Genomic DNA, 13,573 nt, shown 5'->3' on the forward strand with positions numbered 1-13,573 from the left:
CCCGAACCACCACCGCATCTCCCCCCCCCCCCACCCAATCCCCACCCCACGAACCCCCCATCCCATCTTCACTCACCTACGCTCTGGTGTTCCACGATGATCCCAGGCCTCTGGTAGGAGCATTGCCATCAGCTACCACCGATCCCATTGGCGCCAGCTGCAATGGGGGAGCTGTCAACCTCGATTGGCTGTCAGTTTCTGGCAGCGGGGAATTTTGCCACCATGGACCCAAATCGTGGGGAAGGCCCGACATTGGCCTCTTAGGTTTCTGAAGGGCATTTGATTCCATTGGGCCTCCCCCACGGAACTGATGGGGGTTCCCTGCCAGACCTCCGACCGGTAGGCGAGACCCCAGTCAGCCGAGCAGAGTCCAGGCTGTTAACCCTGTCCTTCTCCCCGGACGCTGCTAGGCCTGCTGAGCATTTCCAGCGTTTTCTGTTTTTATTTGATGCGATAAAGAAGATCGGGTCTGGCTTCTCAGAATTGTTCACTTGTATTCTGTACCTTGCTGAACACTTTTTGGTTGCTCCTTTCGTTCGCTGAGGTGAGTTTATGACATCGCCAGGGAATGAAGATTTTTCTTTCGATTTCAGCCCATTGAGCACTGTCAGACCATACGGACTAGCAGCAAGTGCAAGATTAAATTTCCCTACGCTCTGTCCTCGAAGCGGAGTTTAACCCAATCCTTCCAAATGGTTCACCTTTACTGAGTGTGAACCTGTCCTGTTTCCCACCATTAGCAAGCCTTGTGGTAGCTGACTGAGTTTCCCAGTCGGCACTAAATTCCAATTAATTCAGTCAAGGTGACTGATCAAACCATTCAAATGACATTGAGTTTACACCATAGAAACGAGCCATTCAGTCCAATTGGTCTATGCCGCTGTTTACACACCACACGATCCTCCTCCTACCCCTTGCTTCATCAACCTTATCGACACAGCAAATAAAGGAATTAATTTCATAGCTGTTTGTGTACCTTAAGGTAGCTTAATTAAGGGGATTTGAATTGTAATTGTTCCTGGTCCTCCTCATGTTGATAAGCACTGAGTTCAATAATGAAAATGGTCACAGCCCCACTGTTTTACCCCCTGCACTGCCTTGCAACATGCAACGTGGTTCAGTATGAGTTACTAAAATTTAATGCGTCTTCCCTTTATTTTTTTTTCCAACGATTCATTCATACCTGTTAAATAAACTGTGTATATAAATCTCCAGGGACCTGCTCCAATTTTACATTAATCAGTGAGGGGAGATCTTCAAATATGTCTAAAGTGACAGCCAGGAGCCAAGCAAAGTCCCTAAGATCTTGAATTTGTGCAACGCGATATTGTGCAAGGCTCCCAGAGAAGGTAGTTAATTTGGTAGTTCCCTAAAATGGTGGGGGGGAGAGAGTCAGAAGTAAGTGTGGGTGGGAGGGGAGAGTCCATGTCAGAATAATTAACCAGATGATAAAAGGAAAAAACTGCGGATGCTGGAAATCCAAAAGAAAAACAAAAATTTTTGTTTTTAATTAACCAGATGCTTTGGGTAGAGGGGGCTTGAAGAGCTAAATGGCCTTTTCTCATTTTGGATTTCCTTGCGTTCTTACGCAAAGTAAATGAATTCCCGCTGGTAAAACGGCTTAAAGTTCACACAAGTACACTAAGGTTTTACATCCTGATATCCAGCTTTAAAGTCCCAAGTCCATTTTGTCTTCAAAAAGCAAAGACTTTAGACTATATTTGTACAAAAAGAGCAATCAAGATGAGTCACATATAGTCCAAAATTTCTACTCATTTAATTCCTTCTATTTAAAATAAATGCAGCATGATTTGAACATGTTCGAATGCTTCCTGGTACTACTGAATGAATTATTTTTCCCATTGTCGCCCTCAGCATCTGGAACATTTTATTTGGGGTCACTAGAGGGCGATATAGCTTTGTCTGAGATCAGTACAACCCAAAGAGGCAAACAAGCAGCTCGCTAAAATCTAAGGCCACTGACGAACAAAATCACTGATCATGGAAAATGTACTTAAATTTGCAGTCAAATTTGCAATGAATGTAATTTGAACCCTGCATTTGGTGACAGGAGAGGTACCTTAGAATTGCGTCTGATTTGAGGAGCAGAATATGAGATTTTTACCCAATGTGAGCTATGTGATAGATTCCCTGTGTCAACTCATTCTGTGTGTGTCCCTGTTAAGTGTCTCGGTGTCAATGCTAACTCATTTTATGCTCTCAAATCGTCTTTGTTATCTGAGTGGAGCTCCTCCGATTTTGCATGGGCTGTACAACTCGTGTGACTGTTGGTACTGATTTCATACAAAAAAAACATTTGCTTTCCAGTTGAGAGTGCTTTAAAAGTATGGCTTAATCTGCAGTGGTCGGCAATGTAAAAGGACCCGGCATCAATTCTGACAAGTATTGAAAAACGTTTTAACGGCGGGGGGGGGGGCGAGAATCATTGAAAACAAAAAATGTCCACCAGTAATTTTGTTAAAATGATTTTAATTCTTTCTGATATGAAGTAATGAACTTAAATACACTTTTTTTTAGTTCAGTCAGCAGCTACACTGTCATTTCGGTTCAATTTAAATCAACATAGAGCTGTTGACATTGGGTCTGGGAAGCAAAGTCTCTGGTGATGTGAACAATGTGGTAAGGGACATTTAGACTGAAGTCTTTGTGTGATAACAACATCTTTATCTGAATTTATTGTTGTTATTTTAATGAGCATGTTAAAATAACATAGAGTTCATAAGGATGTGTTATCACGTTCGTCGTTATGCGACACAGCAGCATTTCAACTCCCATGTCATTGATTTTCCTCCCCTGCATTTATTTCTCTGCCTTTGCACCCTGTTTGTACCATAAACCACTCCAAAATCAAGAAGGAAGACAGCTCCTAGCCCCCCTGTCCACTCTCTAACTGGATGGTAGGAGGTATGCTATTGCATTGTTGGGTGATTCATCTGCCTCCCCACCCCATCCCCATACCGACTGGGCCTACTCAGCACAGTCTGGCTGAAAACTGTGGATCTTCCTCATGCCACCTTGTGATGCAACAGAATGACTTATAAACCACTATGAGGAAATACATAGAATTAACAGCACACAAACAAGCCATTTGGCCCAATTGGTCTATACCTTATGCTGCACACAATCGTCCTCCCTCTCTTTCTCATCTAACCCTATCAGCATATCCTTCTACTCCTTTCTCCTTATCTAGCTTCCCCTTTAATGCATCTATGTTGCCCCTCTTTGTGAAAACAAGTTCCACAGTCTTACCACTCGCTGGGTAAAAAAAAAATCTCCTGAATTCCTATTAGCGACTACCATATGCTAATAACCACTGGTTTTGGACTCCCCCACAAGTGCAAACCTCTTCCTTAAAACCTACCTGACCAAACCTCTTCATAACCTTAAAGGTCAGTCATCAGCCATGACTTTTCTAGGGAAAAGAGCTCCAGCAGCCTTTAACATACAACTACGGCAATATTTTAAATTTGGAAGTAATCTCTATAGCTTTGTATTTACTTATTTCTGATGCTTTCATTTCTTTTCCTTTGTGAACAACCAAAGCCCTTGGGCCCAGACCAGTAGGTAAATGGGTCACATTTACAGTGCCATGGGAAGGCCTGATTTGGTCCTTGGTCTGTACTGAGTTTTAACTGATCTTAGTCGGGGTGATATGAAGAGTGGTACTGGTGTTCTATCACTACCTTGGAACTAGAAAACATGAATGAGCTGGTAGCCTAGGAGATAAGTGGAAGTTAAAGTTATAAGGGTAAAATAAAGCCACCTGCACCATTTAGAAATTGTAAAAACTGCTTCTACTCTCCAGCTATTTAGACTTATGAATAATCTGTTCTAAATATAATAAATTTGCCAAATACCCCTGATTATTAATTAAATCTCTTCAATGTTTTTAAGTCAAACATGACAAGAATTTTTTTTCATTCATTCCTGGGATTTGCGCAAGCATTTATTGTCCTTCCCTGATTACCCTTGAGAAGAATTTCCAATCATGGTTTCAATCAAGGTGAGGCAGAACAGAGAGGAAAGCATATAGGAACGAGAGGAGGCCGTGCAGCATTCAATTAGATCATGGCTAATCGGCATCTTAGCTTCACCTAACTGTGCTGATTTCTGTCACCCTTAATTCCCCTGCCTAACCAAAATCTTTCAATCGTGATTTTGACAGCTTCAATTAACAGCCCACCCCCCCAGCCTCAACAGCTTTTCGGTGGAGATAGTTCCAAATTTCCACTAGCCTTTGCCGGAAGAAGGTGCTCCATGGCACCTGGCCCAGCTCTAAGTTTAAGGTTATTCTCTGTTGACTCTGTAGACTCTGCAGCCAAATGAAATATTTGTCTTTCTTTAATGTTTGTTGAACATCCTCAGTGAAATGGGTCTCGGGCCGGTGCTAGAATGCTTTCTACATGATTCAATAGACACCACTTGCCAGTTTCTCTCAATAGAGCTTGCAAGATTGTAGCAGGAGTAGGTGAGGTGGGAATGTTGTGCAGCTGAGAGATACTCTCCGTGTCTGGGTTTTTGTTGCATCATTACAATGTCAACATCGCAACTGAACTGTACTGTACCTAGCCTTGAGAATAATTTTCATTATTTAGCAACTGAGTTTCCAACAAGGTTTCATCTGTACTTCAATAAATACACAGACAGTCAAAAAATTGAAAAGACTCAACATTTAAACTACTTGAGATAATTTGATTTTCTGTTGCCACTGATTAATGCTGAGACTAAAAGCAAACATAATAAACAGTGTCAAATATAATTGGAGAGTAGCCTACCTAAAAGAATTGAAGGGTTAAACTGAAATATGCCACTGAGAAGCATCAATAAGATGGAAAATAAAATTCTTGGGTGAAGACTATAGGCAAGATGTGCCAATATGACAGGCAAGATCAGTTTGCAATATCACACGGTCTAAATATTTGCGCAAATTAGACATCGCACGAGTTAATACAGGGTAAATTGTCCCACAGATTGAATTATTGATGGATTGAATTTTAAAAAAAACAAACACAATGAAATAGAAATATATTAGTTCAATATTTCTGTACTTCCATTGGGGGAAAAAGTAGCTCAGAATTGTAGAACGGCATCCTGTGGCCATAACGTTGTTGTTTATATTCCACGTGGTCTTTTGGAGTTAACCTGAACACTTTGCTACCTTCACAGGACGATGAGGTGAGAGAAAGTCGCTTTAGCTTCACCGCATATGGAGTGGGACCTTGCCTACAAGCAAAGGACGGCGTCACTGCTAAAGGTGCCATCAACACATCCCAGCCTGCACCGAAAAACCAAGATGATATGAGAAAACTCTTCATTGACAGAGCTAAGAAGATCGATACAGTAGCACGAGCCGGTTTTCCTTTAGCCTTTTTAATTTTCAATATTTTTTATTGGGTCATCTACAAAATCCTTAGACACGAGGACATACACCAACAACAATAGTCGTAGGCCTCAAGCAGAGATCATTTACAGCATACGTCAGTAACAAAAGTAACACTGAAAGGGATCTTAGTGTAATAATAAGGTCACATTGGGCCAGAATTAATTTTAAATACACTGATCTGTGATATTGGATGAACTATGCAAATCTAAAGAGGAACCCAAATGAATAATAATAGATTAGTTATCCGATGCTTTCTGCATTTTCACATCACAAAGAGTACTTGGGGAAGAGATTTTTCACATGGGTGAAGATATGATAAAATAAAATATTGACTGAAATAAATATGTTAATAGCTCTCCTTTCTTGTTTTAACGTTTTGACTTGACTGCTTCCAATTTGAAGATAGCACTAAATAAATTACAGCAGACATATTAAAGGGAACTGTTGTGGAAAAAAACAATTATCTGGGAGAGAGAGCAAGTAATTGGAAGCTCACAGTATATTTTCCAGTCATAACCCATTTTCCTTTTATCATCCAAATTTAATTCAAATGGGGAACGAGAAAGCAATTTCTCAGCTAACAAGATAACGTCCATGTTCACCCATCCAATTCCACCCCTTTGCCCTTTTTCTACATTTCTTGTTAGATGTCTCAGTTCTTCCTTATCCAATCAACTCTTTACATATGCAGCGATGACGTGGATTTTTGGGGGTTGTAGAGGACTTCCTTTTCTATGTATTCAAATAACTGTCTTTGTTAAGTGAACACTTTATGTAAATGGAATGAAAATGAAGTCTTGCCCATCAAATGATGAGCACGCTTTGAGATCTCCCAGCTCTGACCTGTCCCAAATTGTCATTGGGACATCTACTTAAGGATAAAGATTAGAACTCTATAACAGACCTGGGACTAGATTAGTGCAATGTCTAAAGGACTGGTTCTCAGGAAGGAAGAACGATGAGGGGAAAGGGAAATGTGAAATTCATGGCACATTGCGTGTACTTTCCAATCAAGTTTAATTTAATTTTAATGGAGAAAGTTAGGTCAAGGATCCAGGACTATTGCACTGCAGCACCAAGGCTTGAATTAAAATAGAAGAGAAAGCAAAGTAAAGCAGGAGTGCCCACACTTGGATCTGCAGATTGTCAATGGAATGGAAGGCTGGGGGGAGGTGAGAAGGTCAATCATTTTGAAGTTCTGCAAAAGAATAAAGGAGAGTTGCAGCCTATGAGCTGACCCTGAACTTCAATAAATAGGGATGTATCTGTTTTAAATTTTTACTTGCATGTTTTTATATATATATATATATATATATTATATAAAACATATTTGGACCAGTACTGTTATGTTTGGGAAAGATACAGGAAAGTACTCCCTGTGATTGTGTGAAAATGCTGAATGAGCTCCTAAATCACCTGTGAATAATACCAGGTAACACAAGGCAAATTTTCAAGGTGTTTCTATTATAAGAACCAGCACATGCATTTTAAAGCTTTACTGCTTAACTCTGGTGATGCAGTTTTTTCCATGTAAAATGTATTACATGCTATAGCAGCGTATTACATTCATTGATGCTGAGACCCCTGTTGCACCATCTGTGCTCCAGATTAAAATATTTAATGACATAAGGTAAGTTGACTGTTATCCATTTCTGGTCCTTGGGCTTTGCATATGAGGGAACGATGAACAGCATCATGCCCACAAGTATTATGTCTCCATTTATACCTGGCTTCCATTGTCACAAGCCGCCTTCACACCAGCTGAAGAGCGCAGAAGGAGTAGATTCTTTGCAAAAAGTTGACAGACGTGAACAGTTCAAGGTTACCAATGCCATTGCTGACATTCCTGGCTTGCTACTGATTGCTACCACAGTGTAGGCTTAGAGACCTTAAGCAAGTGATATAACAACTCCAGATGGGGTCAGCTATGCAAAAAAAGAAGTTTATTTGGGAAGCGCAAACAATTTGGACAGTATTTGATGAGCCCTTATGGATTATCCATTCCAGCTTACTTAGAATTTCTCAAAAGTCATTGATGAGATCCACAATAAAGTGCTTTCAAGTGTTAGGTGTTGCAGGATCATAATCAGAGGCACTTTCACACTTGCTGGGGATTTCCCGTTTGGGGAGAATGAGCTCCAAGCAGCACGCTCCAGTTTTCACATTTGGCACAGAACTGGTTAGTCACACTGTGCTGTGTAATGTAGAGAGAGCCCGGGGTTAGGAAGGTGGAGCACAGGGTCAATTTTGACATTGGGTAGTAGTGTATAATGGGTGGTATCATGTCAGTTGCCCTTATGCATTCTGCTGAAAGTCAATAGGAATGAAAATCAGGAGCGATGTGTTGGCTCAACTAACATCACCCATTTCATATTCTCGCCCAAAGTCAAAATCACTCCTTCCCCAGGGGTTACGTGCAAAGAGAAAGGCTCTCGTCTTTTACTTTCCTGGAACAGGAGGCCTTAAGATGATGATGGATTTGTTGAATCAAAGTTTCCTGAGACCACACTCGCGCTATGCTCTGTGCAGGTCCCACTGTCTATAGATAGGCCTCCAGTCAGCCAGACTCGTCAGGTAAAAGCCAACCTAGTCTGATTGAAGTCAAGCCTTAGAACTCTGTATTGAAGGCCAGTGTGCCCTTAGTTCTTGCACGTGTGCAAAGACTTTTTACTTTTAAGGGAACAAAATATGTACAAAACAGATGAATCTTCATCCAACAGTTTTACAAGTAGTCTGAAATTTAGTAGCAGAGTGGACGTTTTACTTTTTTCTAAATTCTACAGCCGCGGGGTGTCTTTTTCAGTAGAAGAAATTTTGTCCACAATTACTTTATATATTTCTCTGGATGTTGCATGTTATTTCTTATTGGAGGTTAAAGTCAGTTTTATTTCTGTCCATCAGTAAATGGTACTTTCTTAGTGACAATTTAAAAGAACAAATGTCTATGATGCTGCTTGTCACACCATGCGCGAGGAGAACCTTTTGAACAAACATGCTTCCTGGCAGATGAAAGCATGACATTTGTATCATGTTAGGCTGTGTGGAAATAATACTGTGTAATATTGCATTATAAATACTTCCCTTGTTTGTATCAAATTCAATTGTCCGGTATTTTAAGGAGGAAAAGGGAACGGAAATGGGATTAAACAAATAGCTCCAGGAGGAGAACCATCACTGACTGGGGACATGATGGGCCAAATAGTCTCCCACTGTGCTGAGATTTCTGTCACAACTCCATGGCGTCTCACGCCATTAAAAAAATAAATCCCTGTTAAAATTGCAGGGGGAGGAATTCAAGGCGAAGGCTTGAGGTATTCGCACAATGTTATTTTCAAACAGCTGAGTCACCCAAAAAGGGATCTATTATCCAAAAATGTTTACAGCTTCAGTAATTTCATGATTGCTTTTTTTTTAAAGTTAATACTTAATACGTTCACCAGACAAGCATTCATCTCTTTGTAAGATTTTGTATGAGAATTGCTATACTGCACAGATTCCAAGGGTCATCATTAAGCTTGCCTGTACGTGGCTTCAATAAGAACACTTGTGTATCTGGTGCCAATAGCCCTTATTTAGCAGTGAAAATACTGCACTGATAATTGATTGGTTACATTGAAGAGGCCTGATTTTGTACAGCATTGACTTAACAATACACAAAGGAACACTATAAATGGCAAACAGTAACAGAAAATACACAACAGGTGGATCAGCAATTGCAAGAGAAAAATGGGTTAATGTTTATGGTGTGGCCATTCATCAGACACTCGGGCTGAAAAATCCCCTGGAATCAAGGTCGTCAACCCTCCAGGAATTAGTCCTGGACTCCTCTGCGAGCAACCAGGAAAAAATTTGTAAAGGCGCTAAAGCAAAACAAAAGTGTGCTTTTGTTTTAGTTTTCTTTGAACGTTTAGTTTGTTAGTTATAAAACTATTGGAGATGGTTATGGGAGATGAGAAAGGAGGCTGTTTGGCTGGATGAGATAGTTGGAAGCAGGAGGTGGCGTAACGTCCAAGAATATGTCCAAACGCTGTTGGCAGCCAAGATTTCATAGAATGGCAGAATAGGGCTGAGTAAACGATGAATTACATAGAAATGGAGTGAAAAACAAAAGTGGGTCAGACATCCCTCCAGTTCTGATAAAGGTTACACTGAATTGTTAATCTGGCATCCTCTTTCAGGTAACCTGCTGCGTATTTGTGTCAGTTTTCAGATTTAATGGCCGGAATTTTACGGCCTCTCCTGCCGGCGGGATTTTCCAGTCCCACCAAAGTCCGTGGACCTTTGAACAGTTCACCGCGTTTTACAGCTCCACCCCCGCCACAATGGGGCCGTAAAATTCTGTCCAATGTCACTAGTACAACCAAGTTGCTGAGGTATCTTCCTTCACCCTTCAACTTTAGAACAATGAAAGCTGGACAGAAATGTCAAGAGCTGCATTAACAGCAGTGTTGTAGGAGAAAGAATGTGCAAGTTATGCAGACTCAAATTATCTTCTTTCTTTGGCCACTGAGGTGGACATCCAATCCTCAAAACTTCAAGACACAGCAGTGAAAAGTCCTTTTGCAACAAAACATATTTTAATATACACGCTTGTTAAACCTTTCATTGATGAATGTAATCCAATTTGGGCATCTTTGAACTCTGAAAATGTTGCATGCCACCTGATCTAATTTTACCATGGAAGGGTTGCATGACCTAATGTTACAGCTTTTTAGAAGCGTTCCTTTTAGTTTCGTGTACGTTTGTGTACATTTTCAGAGTGGTCATTAATTTGGGAAGTGCATCATTGTCATTCCTCTGACAGTTATGATTTTTTTTTGGAGAGACATTAAATAGTGTGGGTGAGGTTCCACCCTGGCGATGGGAACGCTTGCTCAGACAGCTCTTAAATGGTGATTGATGGTTTTAAAGGGGTGGAGTCATTTACCTTTACAGAGGTAAACATTGAAGGGACAATAGAATTCTATTTCAGGTGGTTGAGGAGCAGAGTTGCATGGTAATGTCACTGGCTTCCACAGTCAACATAGAGCCAGGAAAATGTGCCTCTGGCCAGGTTATGGTGAGGCACCGTGCTCCCTGTCTGATGAGCTGGTGAAGTGCAAGTGCTGCCAAATGTCCCATCCCACAGGACAATATGTCTGGTTGGAAGCAGAGGAGGAAGATTTGAGGGTAGACTGAACTGTCGCTGATTAAGAGCAGAGGGATGGTAGCATAGTGACAACGTTACTGGACTAGTAATCCAGAGCCTGAACTAATGCTCCAGAGACATGAGCAGGGGTTTTGCAGAGCGTTGAGGAGAGGGATGGTAGGTGGCTGGGGAGTTAAAAAATCTGGTAGGAGAACTGTGGGTGGTTGCCCATCACTCCTGTCTGCCATTGGCCAGCCCTCCCACCCAGAGACCAATTGAAGCACTAATGTGTCAATTAGTGGCCACTTCCCACCGCCACTGATATTTTACCAGCCATGGGGAGACCACCAGGTAAACCCAGACAGCCTCCACGTGGGATCGGGGAGCGGGAGGGAACCTCCTAATCGGACACCCTGTTTCCCACAGTGGCCTCGTGACAAGGGCCACCCCTGTGACATTCATCCCGCCTGCCCACACCAACCATTCCTCTGCTGCTTGCCACGCCAGGGCCTTCCTGAGCGACCCAACAATCCCACTCACCTCCATTCTGGTGCCTGCCCCATCGATGCTGCTCCTGCAGATTCAGCAGTGGCCACCACTCCCGGTGGCACCGCTGGGACTGAGTGGCTGGCAGCTCTTGGGGGCGGGACACCCATCTCTTAAAGAGGCGGAACATCCGCATACCATCAGTCAATTGCCTTCGAGATGTTAAATCGTATCAGGGCTCCCATACCAGGCAGGCCGGGTTGCCCCCAACTTCCGACTGGTGGACTGGGTAACCACCACGCTGTAAAATCCCCATGAGTTCAAATCCCACGAGAGCTCCTGGGAGAATTTAAATTCAATTTACTAATAAATCTGGGATAAAATGCTAGTCTCGTTAACAATGATAATGAAGCTACTGGATTGTCATTAAAAACCCACCTGGTTCACTCATGTCCTTCAGAGAAGGAAACTGCCATCCTTACCTGGTCTGGCCTACATGTGACTACAGTAGTGTGGTTGACCCTCAAGTGCTTTCCGAAATGGCCTAGTGAGCCATTCAGTAATATCAAACAGAGAAAAAGCATTGTGAGTGCACCTGCAGCACATTAACTGCAATAGTTCCAAGAAGAGAGCTCACCATCACCTTCTCAATAGCAATTAGGCATGGTCAATTAATCCTACATTGCCAACAGCACTCACTTCCCAAGAACAATTAAAAAACCCATTGGCCCACTATCGTGGACATGCTAAAAAAAAGACAATGGGCGGAATCGTCCCAGATTTGCACTTCAGTGTTTTACCCGCCGGCTGCAATGGTGGGTTTTCACTCCGTATCGTCCCGAACCTGCCACATTATTTATGCACTCCTGAGAAACACACCGTTTCCATGGCGGGCGGGCTCTCATTTGCCCTCCTGTCATCACCTCGCCGCAGCATCATGCCGGGCGCCATATTTAAAGTCCAGCTGCAAGCACACACCTCGGTGCTCCCAGACCACCACTGCTGCACAGAAGACATGGTCCTGAAACTGAAGAAGGCTGCAGTCTCCAGATTCAGCGACGCGTCCCTCAAGCGCCTTTTGTGCAGCCCGCCGGGATGTCCTCTACCCCCGCTCTGGATGCAGGATGGGCAGCAACACCACTAATCTGGCTTGGGAGGCAGTGGGTGGTCAGCACCAATGCCTTTCAAAAGAGGACAGCCACCCAGTGCCGCAAGAGGATGAATGATCTCCTCCTTTCCGTTAGGGAAAGTCACTCTTCTCACACACTCACAAACCCATCACACATCCACAGGGCCCTCACTCGCTGCTGGGTCAAGGGACATCACCATTCACTCTCTCACACTCGCCGTCATTGTCCTCGTCCCTTCCATGGGACTGCTCACCAAGCACACACGTCAGGCATACTTATCATCTGGCCTGGCAAGCATCCTGCTTACACTCTCTCCATCTCAATTCATGCAGGACAAGCTCCCGCACAACAAGAGGGAGAGGTCACAAGCCAGTTGTGGAATGGCCCAAATCAAGGTACCCACGGACTTTGAAAACAGAGCCATCCGGCTAGTGGGTGAGGATCTGGACTTGTCCTGTGCTGACGGTGAGGTTGGTGCTGCTCTACTAAGTGAGGATCCAGCAGTGCAACATCCATCAGACAACCATGCTGTGAGTGATGTGTCCTGTTTCACAGGCCGCTGCCATGCACTTATTATCTCTCCTTGGCACATCTGCGAAACAGCCAACGGATTCCTTGACCCAAGGCACCCAATCGAGCTCCGAAGAAACCTCCAAAGGGGATTCTGAAGGCACCCTCCCTGAAGTCCTGTCTCAGTGCTCACCCACAGCCTCCACCAGCGCAAAGACACATACCTCGGTGGGACCTAGCTTTAGTGTAGCCCCGGGATCACAATCTGGTGAGCACATTTCACAGTCCAATCTGCAGCAGGCAGGGACTTCCCAGGTTTCTGGCACTCGGAGGACTACTGGAGGCCAGAAATTTGTCCGAGTCCTGAGTCCAAGTCAGATGACGAGCCTCTGGACTCAGTCATGTCACAGTTGCTGGAGCTGCAAAGCCGTGACCACTACCATCTAGAAGGACAAGGGCAGATAGATGGGAACACCACCACTTGGCAGTTCCCCTCCAAGTCACTCACCATCCTGACTTGGAAATATATCGCCGTTCCTTCACTGTCGCCGGGTCAAAATCCTAGAACTCCCGCCTTAACAGCGCTGTGGGTGTACCTCACTACATGGACTGCAGCGGTTCAAGAAGACAACTCACCACCACCACCTTCTCAAGGACAACTAGGGATGGGCAATAAATGCTGGCCCAGCCAGCGAAGCCCACATCCTGTGAATGAATTTTTGAAAAAGGCAAGCTCAGGAACATCAGGAAGGGATGTCTGCTGCACTCCTCAGATTGCAAGGCACGATGGAGAAGTCCGTCCCCCTTCAGGCTGAGGTGATAGCGCCGGCTTGCCAACGCATGGAGGTCAACACTGGTAGGATGGCAGCCACCATGGAGACCTTGGTCCAGGACTTTGATCCTGCACTGCTGCGC

The 13,573-nt window shown here is 43.6% G+C and overlaps 1 protein-coding gene across 1 annotated transcript in view; it reads left to right on the forward strand.

The window, feature by feature from the left end:
* The window catches only part of glra3 (glycine receptor, alpha 3), a 257,224-nt gene extending 251,761 nt beyond the window's left edge, over positions 1-5,463 (forward strand). Inside the window, exon 11 of the mRNA XM_041186381.1 lies at positions 5,188-5,463. Within this exon, the coding sequence (XP_041042315.1) occupies positions 5,188-5,463 (276 nt within the window). The remainder of the gene's footprint in view (positions 1-5,187) is intronic.
* The last annotated feature ends 8,110 nt before the right edge of the window (positions 5,464-13,573 follow it).

This window comes from Carcharodon carcharias, chromosome 4, assembly GCF_017639515.1.
Source record: "Carcharodon carcharias isolate sCarCar2 chromosome 4, sCarCar2.pri, whole genome shotgun sequence".
NCBI classification, from domain to species: domain Eukaryota; kingdom Metazoa; phylum Chordata; class Chondrichthyes; order Lamniformes; family Lamnidae; genus Carcharodon; species Carcharodon carcharias.